This window comes from Meleagris gallopavo, chromosome 3 (genome assembly GCF_000146605.3).
Source record: "Meleagris gallopavo isolate NT-WF06-2002-E0010 breed Aviagen turkey brand Nicholas breeding stock chromosome 3, Turkey_5.1, whole genome shotgun sequence".
Taxonomy (NCBI): domain Eukaryota; kingdom Metazoa; phylum Chordata; class Aves; order Galliformes; family Phasianidae; genus Meleagris; species Meleagris gallopavo.
The window spans coordinates 26474379-26491441 of NC_015013.2; the positions used below are offsets into that span (position 1 = coordinate 26474379).

A 17063-nucleotide genomic window follows, 5' to 3' on the forward strand; every position below is an offset into this window, starting at 1 on the left:
TTCAGTTCTCCAACATAGATACCAGGTTATCAGACATCTAATTAATAAGATCATCTTTAAAAAAAACAATACTTCTGTGTAATTCACATTCCAAACTTATGTTAAGACAATTTTCAGATACGCTATCATGTACTTTGAAGAGTTATGTGGGCTTATACATCTGCGTAAGATAAGGAAGGAAAGCAGGATTATTCACTTACTGCTCTAAACCATTTGAATAATTAAGCTTTAATTGTAGTAATCTTATCATTTTCTCACTTTCCACTTCATCTGTGAACATCTTGAAAAACCTCCAGTTCTGAATTCTGAAAGAATTTCTTCTACCTTTCAATTTTCTGTCACTTTCTGTAAAGTAACAGCCCTGTGATATACTTTTATGTAGAGCAAAACTTCATTCCTTCTTAAGTTATAGGTCATGATTTCTAAATCTTTTCTTTGGAAAACACCTACCAGCCAAGGAATGCATTCTTTAACAGGCACCTCCACAAGTCATTGCTGATTAATTTCATTTTTCAGTGTATTTCTGCATTACATTTGCTGCCTTTTCACATTGTTTTACATTTTGTTTAGCAAAACAATTCTGTAAAGCAGTGTATGTGATCAAATGACAAAAATCATAAGGAAGCCTAATTTTCCAGCATCTGATTTAATCTAAATTACTCATACCTTAAAAATTGTTACTTGATGGTGCTTTTGTGTGCCATGTGTGTGGATTAATTACACTGTCAATATACTTATATTACACTTATGTATATTATAATATGTATATGTGTAATGTACATATTATATACTTATATACAGACTGGAATTATACCAAAATAAATTAATGGTGGCTATGGTTTTAGATTACTATGTGTTGTTTTTGTGTATGTTAGATTTTAAAACTCATTATTTATTTCATTCTTAAAAATAAACAGATCTTGACATCTTTGGTCTATTCTCAATTTGTTTCTATAAATTAAATTATACAAATATTTTAAAAATAAATTAAAAGTGTCCTCATTTAGCCTTTATTGAATGAAATAAATGTAAATATTGTCTGAAAATTTAAACCAACAAAAATTTCATATATATTTTATTTATCATAGAAGTGTCCCTCATTGTAAGAAATTACAGTAGAAGCACATTTTGATATTTTATATGATAATATAAACAATTCTTAGGATTTCTTTTCCTCTTTTAAATCTAGCTATATTCCCTAAAATTACATTTTTCTTCTTTTGGACATTCTGACTGTCCTGATGGAAACTCTCAAAATTGTTTTGTTTGGTTTTCCTTTAGTACCATTCTAGCCCATTATGATCTACTTTCTGATGGATGTTTGATGAAGACTTAATGGGCCTTCCTTGGGGCCCTGTTAAATTTCTTTCTTTGCTGTGGTGGGAAGTTTCAAGGATTCAGCTTTCTCTCTCAGCACACTTTCAGCCTTTGGCAGATTGCAAAAGACTGTCTTGGACTGAATACAGGTTTGTCAGAAGGCAGTACAAAATTCTGCTATGAAGAGTATGGATGAGCTCCAGGAAGATGCTAATGTGAAACATAAAAGCTTAATAGGGATATAAAAACTGACACATGCTGCTTCTAATGTGTGAGACTTGATTTATTTTTCCAGCTCTTTTGCAATCTTGTTACAAAAGGCTCATCCAAAATTGTCTTCTCGCTACAATTGTATGTATTTGAGCTTCTACTCCCAACTGTTGAGCCTTGACTATATTTGTCAATGTTTAAACAGATTTAAAGTACCCTCAAATATTTTTGGAAGTATATGCATTACACTTCAAAAGGGATTTTTGTTGCAGACGGCATATTTCTGGATAATGCCAAAAGAGGTGTTAGGTAGAAAGAATGAAGGATAATTTCCAAAAAGGTAGCATCTTAGTTCTAGACATAGCTTGTATGGGATGGATGTGTTAGCAGTTATGTCTGTTAAAACATAATTTCTATTCACTTCTGCCAACTGAACCAATTATTCTAAATTGTGAATGGATTACGTTTAAATACTCTCTCCAGTATTCTCCATTACACTTACTGTTATTCTAAAAACTCACAGAAGCATTTCCATGTTAGATGCAGCTGGCCAGTCCTCCGAGAACAACATTTTGAATGCCATTCTTCATTCTAGGGCCATCTGGACAGACTTTTCTTAGCTGAATAATTTACACCAGCTTTTCAAGCACTGGACACATATCAAGTCTTTGCTCAAATTGTATCAGCAGGCCATCTGATTAAATTACCCAGCAATTAATCTGTTTGTTATAGCAGAGTTAGAATGGAAAATGTGTTGCCAAGCTATTTACGATTTAACATTTTTTTTAGAAGGTTGATTAAGAATATTTTATTGCTTTCCTCAAGATAACTCACATTGGACTTCTTAAATAGAGAAGAGAGAATTAAAGATCTCATTAATATTTCAGCCTTCATTGGAAAAAGTGTTATGATACTAACGTAAATATTAGCACTGACTTTCTTACTTGCTGTAAAATACAAATGCGATAACAGTCAAAAATATAGTCTTTATTTGTGTTTTTAGAAACCATAAATTCCTTTTGTCCATGAAAAATATATTAAGGTAGTGGGTCTGTACCTGTGTATTCATTTAATATTGGTTTATCTTTCTGGTGGAAAGCTTGAAGAAAAAAGTTATAGAACTTTAAAAGACATGGACTGTGAGCTCAGAAATGGGCAATATTTTCATGCTCATATTTAGATTTGTGCTACATTAATTCAGTCCTACTGTGTTGTATGTGCATCACAGTACAATTTTTTTGTCATTTTATACCATGTTTTCTGCAGGAGACTGCAATAAAGCTGTGTACATCTTCACTTAATGAGCAGCTAAAAATGAATATTTCATATTCTTCTCCTTTTCTTGCATATATCTGTACCATCTTTATTAGGCATTTTTCAAACTTGTTTGTAAATATTTGTTGGAGCAGTGCTTCATAAATATCAACAACCATGCTTTTGATAACACTTAATGGAAATGGGTTTTCAAATAATTATTTCCATTTTATAGAGATGTAACTGAAGCATTATGAACGTTTTAAAGTTAAAAGGTTTCGGTCAGCCAATCAGAGCAGTTTAAGGATAAATATATTAACATTACTGATACTTGATACATTTGAAGTACGACATGGTTGTACTTTAACACTCTTTTGTTAGTTGATCAGAAGTTCAACACGAACTGGCAGTGTGCTCTTGCAGCCCAGAAGACCAACTTGTTGCATCAATAGAAGTGTGACCAGTAGGTCAAGGGAGGTGATTCTGCCCCTCTGCTCTCATGACAGCTCTCCTGGAGTATTGTGTGCACTTCTGGTGCCTCCAACACAAGAAGAACACCTGCTATCTTCCACTTTAGCGGAAAGTACGTTGAATTCCTTCTGTTGATTGGAGCCCTCGGTCTCAAGGTGGGCACACAGAATCACAGAATGGCTTAGGTTGGAAGGCATCTTAAAGCCCACCCAACCCCAACCTCACGCCATGGGCGGGGCTGCCACCCACCAGCTCAGCTGTCCAGGGCCCCATCCAACCTGGACTTCAGCGCTTCCAGGGATGGGGCACCACAGCTTCTATGGGCAGCTGTGCCAGTTGTCCTCTCTAGCTGTGTTCTCTCTGAAAAATCTTCCAACATCTAATCTAAATATCTCCTCCTTTAGTTTGAGATGGTTCCCTTTGTCCTGTCTGGCTGAGTAATGATTAGTTGATTTCCCTTCCTACCAGCTTAACAGGATAGGAAAGCAGTAGTGAAAAATGTGGTCTGAGTGAGTTACTGCAGATTATGCATCAACAGTGGTGGGCTAGTAAGAGATTTGCTTCCATATTGCTATTCTCATCCATTGGAAACATGGACCGCTTTCTCACCAACTTGGTATCTTATTTGCAACACATCCCGGATGTTACAGTATCTAAAGCCCTTGTCTGAGCTTGTACCTCCAATTTATCTTGTGAACTATTCGTGAAAGGGATTTCTGGAAGGAAAGCTTTGTGATGGCACAGTCAAAGCTTACACAATAATGCAAATACACCAGTGGTTTAAATGTGAATATGGCTTGCTTTCATTATAGATTTTTTTTTTTTTTAACTTGATAATTTCAAATTGAAGTGTTGATAGGATCCCATTAGTAGACAATTTACTAATATTCTGTTTGTTTGTTTTTTAAAAACAAAACAAAAAAATTTCACTAAAAAAAACAAAAACAAAGAAGTAAAAAACTGAACAGAAACAAAAAGAAACAAAAAACAGGAACACAAAGATAATATTACTTCCTCCTACTTTTTTGATTGTAGAGTCTCAGTGAACAGCAGTTTTGATTATTCTGTACCATCAGCCTTGCACAGAGTGCTGCTCTTCCTCTTTCTCAGGGAATGCAGAATGTAATAAATGTAACAGATCTCTAATACTTACCTGTACTTGCAAACATATACATATATTTGAGCACGGAAAGATTTTCTCCGCATATTAACATCCAATTAACGAGAGTTTGTGAAATCCTTGTGACATATTTGGAAATTAATCCCTAAGCATTGAAATGTCTAAATTCAGAGAGCAAGGTAATTAACACAGTACTCTACACTGTTCATAATTCGAGACTCTCACAGTTATGGTAATAGTATTGTTGAATACAAAAATTAACTTTTGACAACTTGAGAGATAAGTCTGAGGAGTGTGTGAACAAAAATGCATGTGCAATGTTATTGAACCAGTGTTACTTGTTGTTTTAATAGCTTTTTTAATGTTTCTATTGTTACCTTGGAAAAATCATGATCAATTAAAAAGATGAAACAATCTATGAATAGCACATGGAAGATAGTTTTTATAAGTTAGCTGTTATTGTATCTAATTAAGTTTTTTGTTTGTTCAGCAGCACTGAGGTTGTTCTGAATAAGTGCAGAAAGAATTTGCATTTTACAAGTGAGATTATTTTTGCATTTTATATTAACTTTAAAAATTAAAACAACTGTTTTACTTACATTTAGAAACCTTTTTTTTCCTTCTTAGTTATTGTATTTATCTGCCACTTAACAGATAAAATCATTACGTTTATTTTGTGATTGAAAACTACTATAAATTGTTATTTATTTTTTTGTAATTCATTTTATTTCAATTTAGTACTTTTTTTTTCCAATGTTTTTTTGAGGTTGTTTTTATTTTTGATACTTTTTAAGTTTTATTCTTTTTATAAGCATTTTTCTAGAGTTGCAAGGGGAATGACCTGAATCTGTATCCTGTGCCTGAACAATCATACTGGAGTAACTAAGTTAGCTTGTTTTGATGAGACTTTACAAAAAGTAGAACCTTCTCTATCTGCAAAAAGAATGCAAACTGAAGCCTTGTGGTGCACAGCTCAGTATCAAATTATTCCCCCACTTTGATTTATGGCATATATTCTGGAAGATGCAGTTCCTTTCAGATGTTAAGTGGTAATGTTCTTTTTATTATTTTTTGTTATTCAATAATGCCATTTTGGAGTAATCTTTTGATCAATCAGACTAGTGCATGCATAAAGTATGCACAGTATATTTCCACTGGTAAACTTTCTGGGAGCTGTAATTTTGTTATGTATATTCTTATAAACGTACACTTATATATAGAAACACATATATACATATTTGTTCTAAAATTTATGATGCTTTGCTTATTCACTGAGAATCGGGAAATAAGGCCAAGCTCATGTTTTGCTGAGGTTTCTTTCAGCAGTTTTGGGATAGGAATTTGGAAAGAGCGTGTTCAGGGAACTAATCATTCTTGACTCTGCTGTGATTAAAACAGCAGTTTCTAGCTTAGGTAAGGTTTGTTTGTGGTCAAGCAGCTTCTAACAGTTTTCAAGGAAAATACATACTATTGTACAGAAAATAGAATTCTGCTGATAATGAGCTTTGCTACCTTTCACAGAAAACAGGATGTCATGGGCTAGTTTTGGAAAACACTGGGTTAGTACCTCTAAGAATGCCATATGACCACTCAATGGTAGACTCATCTGAACAGCCACAAAACACTGTGTTCTAGCAACTTCTCTTATCCCAGAAGCAGACACTGTGAAGTTAGCATTTCTTGATTTGCTTCCAGAGGTATCTCTTCTATTTGTTATTTGTAAGAATTTTCAACCTTTGGGCAACTGAATCCACTGTCATTCCCATGGCATGACTTGAAGAAACCCTAAAAAAGTAGTCAGGGGTTTTGCTCATCATTACAGTTCTGTGACTGCATCTTGTGTGGAGACAACTCAACTAGTGTTATGTTAGCTATCCTTCTAATAATGGCAGCATGGCTGTGGAACTACATCAAAAGTGCAAACCCCTTTTCAGAACAGGGGAACCATTTGGGCAATTAGCTCAGGCAGACCTCTGCTTTATTTCTTACTATCAGCTACAAGATCAGACTTTAGACTCATCTATCACAGTATTCCCACATACTATATGTCCAGGAGAGAAAAGTCTGAGGACAAGATAAACACATTAAGATACTCTTCCACATAACTCAACCAGCCTTCAGTAATTTGCTGCTTAGAGAATTCCTAAGCCAAAAGTGTATTTAGTGGATTTTTCCCCTATGAATTTCCCTAATCTCTTATTCAACTCATGTCAAATTCTGGCATCCAGCACACCCTGTGTCAATGAGTCCTGCAATTTTCCTGTGTGCTGTACAGAAAATTACTTCCTCTTACTGAACTTGAATTGCCTTCCCTCTAATTCAGTTTGATACCCCTTAGTCTTGCACGAAAAACAGTGACATAGGCGAGTGGAGAAGCATTCCTTAATTGTATTGTCTGGGCCAGTCATGATTTGGGGTTCTATAAAACACCCTTCTACCACGCAGTCATCTGAAAAGTTTTAGCCCATTTTATAAATCCTGATATGGAAATTGTTCTATTCCTTCTTGCCATATTGTGCTCCCCCTTGTTATTTGAGTGGCTCAACGAGCTTCGCGGCCTGTACAATAACAGGTGAGAGCAGTTGGATGCGTTTTTTGTAGTTTTTACTAAGTTCATGCTTCAATGGATGTTGCTTTGATATATCAGTTTAAAATCAGCTGGGCAATTTAGATGTTTGTTTTGGTCTCACGGTGGCATTGTAGTAGTTAAAACACTTGTCATGGTTTTATGTTTTTGTTTTGTTTTGGTTCTCAGTATTCCGCATCAAAACATCATGTAGTGTACTGGGAGATAAAGTGTTAATGCTCCAATTCCAGGCACCTATCCCTATACATTACAGAAGTCATGGGATCTGGCCCTTCCGGGTGGGGCGGTCTCTTACTGCCTGGAAGTGGGTGCTGGAGGGTGCTTTCCTGGCCGTTCCAAGCTTTTCAGGTTTGAATCGATATCGGGAACTCTCTCTCTCTCTCCTGTTTTATTTGATTTATTAGTCTCAATTTCAATCAGATTGTATTATATTGTGTTATCTTGCATTCCGATATCATAATTAGTAAAATAAGTTTTCCTCCATAGATTGTTGCCGCTGTTTTTTTGTTTTCCTCCCTTCCTTCCCATTTTGTGGGCTGGGGAGGGGAGGGCAGGGGCCTACCGCCCCCCTGTCATGGGTGTAGATTGATCTCGTTAACTCCGTGACAGATTTTTTGGGTGGAGAATGCGGGCATAGCTCTGTTTCTTAGCTTTTAGACGAATCTCTCTCTCTGCTCTTAGAGAGCTTCGTTAGGGAGCATTATCAGTAGTTTAGGTTTCTGTGCTGGAAAACTTGACCTTGAAAGACTAGGCGTGCTGCCAGTGTTCTGGGATATTTGTAAACTTTGAGCACTGCTCAGTCTGGGTAGTGCCTTTTTCTTTTTTTTCCTTTTTTCCTCCTTCCTCTTGTCAGTTTCAATTCATTAACCCCTGTTTTAATAGACACCAGCAATGAACCCACTTTTCATTCTGGGGCTGTTGAGGAAAGGCTTACAAGCCGTCATGTTACTCTCAACCTATTGGCAAATTATCAAGGCCATAATTACTTGTTGTGGAATTATGTTCATATATAACTACTTAAGGGCATTGACGGAGACACCTGCATGGTACCTGTATGCAATGTGGTATGGTCTGAATTTTGACATTCACATCCCAGGTGGAATGGCTAATTTTACAAACAGCACAATGTTCAGACCAGTCTCCAGGCTTCCTTATCGGTTTGTCAGACGGTTTTCGAATTTCGAATTAATACTCATGTGCGCGCTATTGTTTTCCTGGATTATATTCCTTTACAAAGGGAAGGAGTCTCCTCCAGAACCAGAGAGTGCTGACTGGCAGGGAATATGGAGAGGTTTAGGAAAGATCTTAAAAGCAAGGGGACCCGCAGTGTCATGGGATTTTACACTTGAACATCTGTGGGATCCTGAGAAACTAAGTCAGTATTTGAGTCAGGGACAGTGCGGCTTACATAACTCTAAGGAGGTACAACTTATTTGGGGTTTGGCTTGTGCTTACCGCGCCCTATATAATACTATTCTGGAGAGAGAGAGTTTCCGAGCTGAGGTTCAAGCCAAAGTGGAGAATCTCCAAGTCAAATCTGATCAGTTACAAGAGAGACGAGTAACAATATCAGTTGCTCCTGTGGAAGGCAAGAAATGGAAACGAGTGTCCATGCCTCTAGAACGGAAAAAAGAAGAAGCGGAGGAAGAGGAGGAGGAAGATCCAGGCGAGGGGCCCTCCTCAGAACCACCACCATCACGAAAAGCAAAAGGAAAAACTAAGAGACATGCAGAAGAGACTGATGATGAGGACATCCTTATTACTACTCGTCGGCCCCTGAAGATGACTGAAATCCAAGGTTCAAGAAAGGAGTTCACACGGGGCCCGAATGAAACTATTGTTTCCTGGTTGGTTCGTTGTTGGGACTGCGGGGCCAATAGTTTGTTTCTAGATGGTAATGAAGCTCGCCAACTAGGAGCCATTGCCAGAGACCCAGCTATTGACCGAGGAATTGGTCGATGTCAACATCACTAGATCCAAAAGACAAGTATAAAAAATTAGTTTGACTGAAAGAGAAAAGAGGAATGATAAAGAGGAAAAATAATTTAGTTAGAATATGTGTTTGTGTCTCTGTGCATATATACAAATAAAAATGCAGGTGATGTTAAAGTACTACGATAGAAAAAATAAGCAATGAAAAAAAAATTTCATTAAATAGCTTTGAAGAAATTGTGATTCTTTTGCAACAGATGGCTGCTGAACAGGTGTGCTGGCTCAACTTATGCCATTTTCATGATAATGTTTTCTTACATAGGTTTTGAACTATTAGGTGTTAAAGATTCGATCCTAACAGAGCTATTCAAACCAGATTGTGCTTTACTCCATAATTCCAGTTTTGGTTTCTGAATTAATTATATTGTCTGATTCAGAGAGGAAAACAGAGTGGAAAAAAATGGTCAACTCAATTTCCATTGCCTCGGTTTACTACTGGAAGCATCTTGCTGATTATAGCAAGGGGAAATGTTTATTTCTGATCAGTTTACTCTGTGTAGGGAGTTGCTGAGATGAAAAGAATTATAAAATCAAGATATAAAAGAACCATAATTTGATTGGCCAGAAGAAGACTAATCTTTTAAAGTTTTATGTTTGGACTGTGCTGGTGTTTGTGCCATTCACAATCTAGAACTGAAACAGTTGCACAGGCTTATTAGTCTATGCTAATCAGAATTTTTATTTATTTTCTTTGGAAACTTCATTGCATGAAACAATTTCATTTTATGAGACCACTGAACACCATATGCCAGTATTTTTCAAACTGTAATTCAGCAGCGGATGGCTAGAAATGCCAGAAAATTGATCAGAATCAATGATCTCTTGTAAAGCATTACCTCAAGTTAGCTATCTTCTGAATTGAACACTCTAGTTAACTGTATCCTTCTTTGTAATATCTTTTTTCTTGTCACACGTGTTTTGCAGGGATGATGCTATGCATTTAAAATATTTAATTAGAGATGAATTTTTTTTTAGTAAATCATTATGGGGCAAACCAGCCAGCCACTGTTTTGGGAATACAGGGGAACTGAAAGGTTCCTGGGAGGATGTGGACATGCAGCCAGAGATCCTTGTCCTTCTCCCAGCTCTGCCTTTCCATTACTCATGGGAACAGATGCAGTTCGGAGCCAGGGGAATAAAATCCCTTGGACCTGTGCTGCATAACTTCTGCCACTTATGCAACATACATGAGACTTTTGTTGCCATTTCAGTGTTGATAGGTTTATTGGAACTTCCCCAGTTACATATATTAGCAGCGAGTAAATCTAATTAAAAATTTATTGGCTAGATTGGCTGTACTTAACTTTTATCACATGTATATTGAGAGAGAAATTCATTTCCAAAGTTATTCTGTGAGATAGATTGTGTGGCCATAGAGCTTAAGAATATTCATTAACCTTGCCATCAACCTAAATAAATGTTTACTTTATGTATGTGCAAAAACATATTGTGCACACATCTGCTGAAATACTAACTGGGCTGCTTTGTTAAAAGGTTTGAAGTGTCATATCATTAGGAAAGTTAAAATAAAGGATTTTTGTTCTGTTTATTATAGGTAATTGTGATAGTTTTTTTGTAGTGTCATAATTAATGTATACTTCATTTAATGTACAGTACATTGTGTAATGAAACGTAGTATTGTAATTAAGACCTAGGGATAACAAAGTTTGGGTTTGTTTGTTTCTATTTGTTATCATTAATTTAACAACTCTCTCATTGAAATCATTGTCTACCAGTAAATAGTAAAGTGGTAATATCCCAGTGATAATGCAGTAGGGATACACAGTGTTTTATTTGCCATAATCATTACAGGAAAATTAATTGAAATGAGTGTTCTTGCTGCCTTGATAGTGTAGATAAATGAGTCTATATTTCTGCATATCGTTTTCAGGTTTGGCGATGGCTATTCTGTCAAAGTTTGGCTTAGCAAAGAAATAAGCCATCGAAGAATGATTTTGGACTGTCTAAAACTGCATTTTCCTGGAGCACAATTTAAGGTGCAGTTAAAATTCCTCATTATAGTAATTATTGTATGGTAAGATTAAGAGTGGGCTGATAAGAACAATGTTTATACGTGTTTAGGTACATTGATTTTTCTGAAGAAAGTATGCATGAGCATCTCTTTCATTTTCTTATTAAGCATTTCTTCCACATCTGACTTGTGATATTGATTAAATCAATTCCAAAGTATTTCAAGCAACATAAATATATAGGTCCTTTCTCAGAGTAATAATTTCACTTTGATTTTATTGTTGACTAAGTTGAACTTGTACTTCCTTCGATTGGTTTCTGATAAGGTTCACAAATGGCAAATCTCAGTCTTTAAACAGATTCTTTTATTTGATATGGAGCCTTCCAAAAGACCTACAGTAATTAGTTTTCAAAGGACTTTAATTCTTAATTTTTATTTTTTAATGCGTTATCTTTGTTTCTTTGTTTAGGAAAAAAAAGTGAAACTATGAATACCTTAGTTATGAACTTTCTTGCATATATGTTTATTCATGTTTGTGCATACTCATACATATATATACAAATGTAAATTCACACTACATATGAATTTTTAAATATATATATTTTTTTCAGGAAGCTTGTCAGTAAATGCATAGCATTAAGAGAGAGAGAGACTTCTGTCAGGTTGAAATTGTTTTGTTGTTTTTTCTTTAAAGATGAAGAGCATCCTACTGCAGAAATTGTTAGTAAGAATTCTTTTATATCTTACCCCACTGCATTATAAAATATCCTTTCTTTACATTTGTTCCTGTGTTAGTTCAGTGCAAGAATCAAAGGCAATATGTGATATAGAAAAGCTCAAATAAAGTCCAGAGATTTACAGAAACCTTCCCTTTTTTAAATACCAGCTACTTTTGGCTATAACTATGAGATGATCCAGGATTTTTTTCCTTTTGTATTATCGAAATTGTGTGTAGTCAAAATGGTTATGTATATGGGTGGGCTTGCAGGTAAACAAATAGATTTAATTTTTATTTACTGCCTTATATCTTCTCAGATGACTACATTAGTACTACCATCAGTTGAATTTAAAGCATACAGCATGAAAGTATCCTAAATTTATATATATTTTATTAAGTTAACAAAATGCAATCTCAAAACACAGAATATGTGTCTTGAGTATGAACATTTCATTTTGCTACCGAAGGAGACAACATATATTCTCCTTTAAAAGCTCGTGTTTTTCATGTTTCATGTAGCTTTGAGAGCCTACTGAGACCAGTCCGGTTATAGCAAGCACAATTTCATCATCATGTGTACTCACCTTTATCTATTTTTGTTGGTTTTGCTTCTTTTAAGGGACAACATCTTAACCTGTTTGAGTACCATGTACCACGAAGTGAGGGATGCCTAGCTGAGCTCTTCAGAGTCCTAGAGAACTACAAAGCTTTTCTCCAAATCAAACACTATTCCATTAGCCAAACTACACTGGAGCAGGTATTTTCTTCTTTTTCAGCAGTTCCAGACCATCTCAGGTCTACACAGTAATCACATTAACCTTACTGCTCTTATACTGTGGATAAGCACAAAATAACATGAGAAGGTGTGTATACGGTTGGACTGGATGATTTTGTAGATCTTTTCCAACCTTGGTGATTCTATGATTCTACGATATTTGCTATGTATGCAAGTTAATCACTGTTTAAATACATCTGATATGTGCAGAGTGAGAGGGTGGGACTGTGAACTGCCACTGCCACAGATAGTTGAGATCCTATTAATGCCCTTCAAAAGACTGAACAAGTCTGATAATCACAGTAAATCATAGGCTTACAGGCCATTTTCCTTTGAGGGTTTTTTCTTTTGCAGTATTACAGTACACAGTAGAGCATAGTAAAAATGCACAAGCAGACTGAAGAGATCCTGCTATTAGTGACTGCAAAATCCTATTTGGGCAGAAGGAAGAAGAAAACAATAGCAAGGATGACATTTCTGAGTTGCTGTGATGTGTTTGAGCATCCTTGTATGTAACTTCTTGTTGTGTATTCTGCAAACTGAAGGAGTCGCATTTGGTCAAAATATTAATTTTGTATGATAAATGGTGTGAAGGTATTCCTTTTACCCTTGTGCAAATCATTAATGAAATATTCCAATTTGTACTAATCTTTTTAACGGCTTTTGAATTATTTGTTCACAGAATGGATGATTGTAAGATGATTTGAGCCTGATGATCAAGAATAGTTCATGCAAGCTTTACTTCTCTGCATTATTCATGGTGATTCATCACCTCAGTCACCTACTATTGCTTCTTCCCCAAGACAAACTGAGTGTCACTTTTAAACAGTTTAAATAGTTCTCTTGAATAATAAACATCCTTATTATTCACTCCAAGTTTGTTTGCACATGAATATGATCATTTGAATCAAGAATAGCCATCTCTTCTGCTCCATTCCTTGCTGTCAAATAGTTGTGTGATTAAAAAGCAAACAAGCCTTTCTGTAGTAAGTTCTGTTTAGAATAAATAAATAAATATATATATATATATAAAGGAGGCATGTGAGTTGTTGAGTAGTCAATGTGCAATGCTCAGAAGTATACCTTTGCCTTGAAGTCTCCAGACCTTCATTTATGTGATAGTGTTTGATAGAAACAACAGGGTCAAGTACTTCTGTCATGCTTGCTGGGAAAAATGTTGTTCAAATAGACTTACTCAGTTATCTTTATCCCAAAAAGAGACAGATGAGACTGTTTAGCTTTCTTTATTCAAATAAAGAGAGATCAATTGGAACAGTCCCCTCAGGGTCTCTCAAAGTATCCAAAGAAACAGACTCTTCTTATTCCTACTTGCCAGCCACATTGACCCTTCTGCTTTCCTCATTGGCTAAAGTGCTTGGAAATTACAGACTTCCCAGTCCAACTGATACATGTTCCTCCTTGTATGTGACCCCCCTTCATATCATGCATAATGTGTGTAAGTAACTCCAAATTTATGCCGGAGTTAATAGAGGAGTTCAGAGGGTGTGGAAGTTAATTGGGCTATTCAGCCTGTGTAGTAACTCCAACATCCGTAGGTTCAAGTTGTCAATCAAACTTTATAACTGAATCTTATTTGGTGAGAGATTACCAAGTAAGTACAGACACGAAGTGGAGAGGAAGTTGTAAGCTTCTTCACCACTTGTATACAAGGACACCTTCTTGCAAGGCTGTTTTATCTCATGCTATTTCAAGTGCAAAGAAAAACAATTATTTCTCAGTAACTTATTTTACCATTGTTTTTTACAGTTCATCAACCTGCGTGTTAGCTAGAGAGGTGAAGAGGATTTCTTTATAGAGTTTACAAAACATCTCTAGAGGGATTCTCGCAGCATAAACTATTAATTTTTGTGTCAGAAAAGCAGCAGAAAAAAATCACTAGCCATGTCTCTGAATTTTCTGTTCAAATATTGTTATTTTGAAAATCCTACTTCTTTCTTGTCTTACAGGTATTCATTAATTTTGCTACACAGCAGCAAGGAATCTCACATTCTTCACAAGAATCTCCCACTGTTCGTCAAGACCACCTGCCAGTTTAGGATCAGAACAGGATACAGTTTCAACAGCATGTGTGCATGTGTGTGTTTGTGCATATATAAATACACACTTTATATGCAATGAAAATTTTCAGCTGTTAACAGTTCGTGATGAGTGAGAAGCATGTAGGAGGAGCAGAGGTGAGTTGACATTTGTAGGCCAAAAGGAATGTTATCAGTTCTCAGTAATACAAGAGAGTAGTGACCTTCCAACAAAAACTCTGCCAGAAAGTAATGTCTTGAAACTAACTGCAATTTTATAATAAAAAGGGCCAAATTAATGCAGCTTTGCATAACATAAAAAGACTGGTTTGAAATGTCACTGTGTATAGTGCATTTTCTTTTGTTGGTAGATCTATATTCATTTAACTACAGTAATTTTCTCTTGCATGCACACTTCGTAACTAACTTTTATGTGACAAGTCAAGAAAAACTCATTGAATAGTAGAAATAGCTAAGCTATCACCTGACATTTATATTTAATGGCACAAATTGAGAGCCTTTTGACTTTTGCATTAATTCAGATCTGTGTTGTGACAAGTTAAATTAGCCTTTTTATTGTATAACGGATGCACTGTATTCTATGAGGATCTATATTGAATAGAGTATTAGTGTACTAGTCTGCCTCCTAGTTATGTAAAGTAAATTTAATAAGCTTTCATAAATCATACTTGACAATGAGTTTTCCCTTATGCCTACAGGTTGTTACTGGAGAATTCCTAAGCATCTCTTTAATAACCCATTTCCTTTTTCCCAACTTTTTCTTTCCTCCCCCCCAAAAATAAATAAATAAATAAATGCTTTAGGATTATGTTAAAAGAAATAAGCATTCAGACATTGATCAATAAACTTTTCAATAAATGAGTATTATGGTCTTATGTACTTCATATAAGGTCATTCCAGGGCACTCAGCCCATACGTGTGTAAACGAAGTAAAGATTTAATGACTAAATACTAGTGTATTGCACTGGGAGAAAAAAAAAAAATATATATATATATTGAGAAAAATTACCAGCTTTTCCAAGACAATTCCTTTGGTGATCCTGTAGAAGTAGCTGATATGATGTTTGTTGGACTATATTGCCAAATAGTTTAAACTGTAGAAGCTGTGACTTGGAACTGTATTCCTGCAATATAGCTCTGGGGTGGGCAGGGTATTTGGGAAAAGTACCTTAATCATTGAAAGGACTTGGAATATAGAATCTACAGTATAGTGTCAGAGCTCTGCCGTGTTCCTCAAGATCCAAAGCACAGAAGAATTGTCAAATCTGAGCAGTCACCACACCGGTAGAGATACAATAGGATGGTCATGTTCAAGATGAAATCTGTTATCTTTAATTTCAGCATGAGGCTGGGAGTGTGAAGATTCCATCAGAACATTAATGGTTAGTATTACAAAGCAGAGTGTGAAAGAATTGGAGGGTGAATGAAGACAGACACTGGAAATTTGGGCAGAAATGGGTATGTTATCATAAAACTATACTGCTTAATTTCAGGATCCTGGGGATCTACAGGATTTACAAAGCACAGCCAGACATCTTTTAGTCATAATTTGAATTTACTTAACAGGTGAAAGTTTCGGAAACTCTTGCTGGGATGGAAAAACAGCATGACAAGAATTTGTGTTACAGAGCTTTTTTTTTTTTATTTTATTTTATTTCTTATATGTGTGTATATAGTAGTATGTATTATTGTTCTTTCTTCTTCTTCTTCTTCTTCTTCTTCCTTCCTTCCTTCCTTTCCTTCTTCTTCTTCTTCTTCTTCCTTCCTTCCCTTCCCTTCCCTTCCATTCTTATGGTTAGATCTGTAAATTAGTGATATGGTTTCTTTGCTTTCTTTCTTCTTTCATTCTCTTCCTATTTCCTTCCTTCCTTCTTTCTTCTTTGCTTTCATCCTTCCTCCCCCTTCCTCTCCTTTCCCATTCCTTCTTTCATTCTCTAATCTCTATCTTTCAACCATCACAAGTCCTTAAAAAATAAACATACGTGAGGAAATTTAATGGGTGGATTCAGGACAAGAGATAGTGTCAGTTCCCTGGGCATAAGGAAGCCTACCCGAAAGATATAAAATTATGACAAGGAAGCCTATTCCTGCCCAGGAAGTGGGACAGGAAGTTGAATTAATAAAATAGTCCTGCTTAGGTCAACAGAAGCATAAAAGAATACATGACTTGCTGTGGTGAAACTCAGAAATGATGGCCTACCTGAATGTATAGATAGAGGAACTTTTTCAGTGTTTGGCGGTGTAACACTAATTAAATGTCATTTTTTTCTGATTAAAACATGAAAGATTATATTGCTGTAATAGATGAATATGGTAAATAAGGTTTACTCCAGACTGATGGTTGAGTAAATCCAGTTAACAGTGCTTTTCTTTTTTTAAATTGCTTCATATGCATCTCAGGAGACTCAATTTAATTCTGGCAAGTAGCAAACAATGTTTGTCTTCCAATCCTTTATAGTTGAAGAAGGTCAAAATCTAATTGAGTAGCAGTGTACTGGGTTCTGTCTCAGAGGACATTTTCCCTTTCCTTGATTTTGCTGCATTCCTGAAATATGTAAGTTTCAAGACCAAGACCACTTTTTGAAGTTGT

General features: G+C 35.6%; 1 protein-coding gene across 1 annotated transcript in view; it reads left to right on the forward strand.

The window, feature by feature from the left end:
• The window catches only part of ABCA13 (ATP binding cassette subfamily A member 13), a 170318-nt gene extending 154981 nt beyond the window's left edge, over positions 1–15337 (forward strand). Inside the window, 3 exon segments of the mRNA XM_031552699.1 lie at positions 10843–10948; positions 12261–12398; positions 14384–15337. Coding sequence (XP_031408559.1) covers positions 10843–10948; positions 12261–12398; positions 14384–14473 — 334 coding nt within the window. The 3' untranslated portion in view covers positions 14474–15337.
• Positions 15338–17063: the final 1726 nt, after the last annotated feature.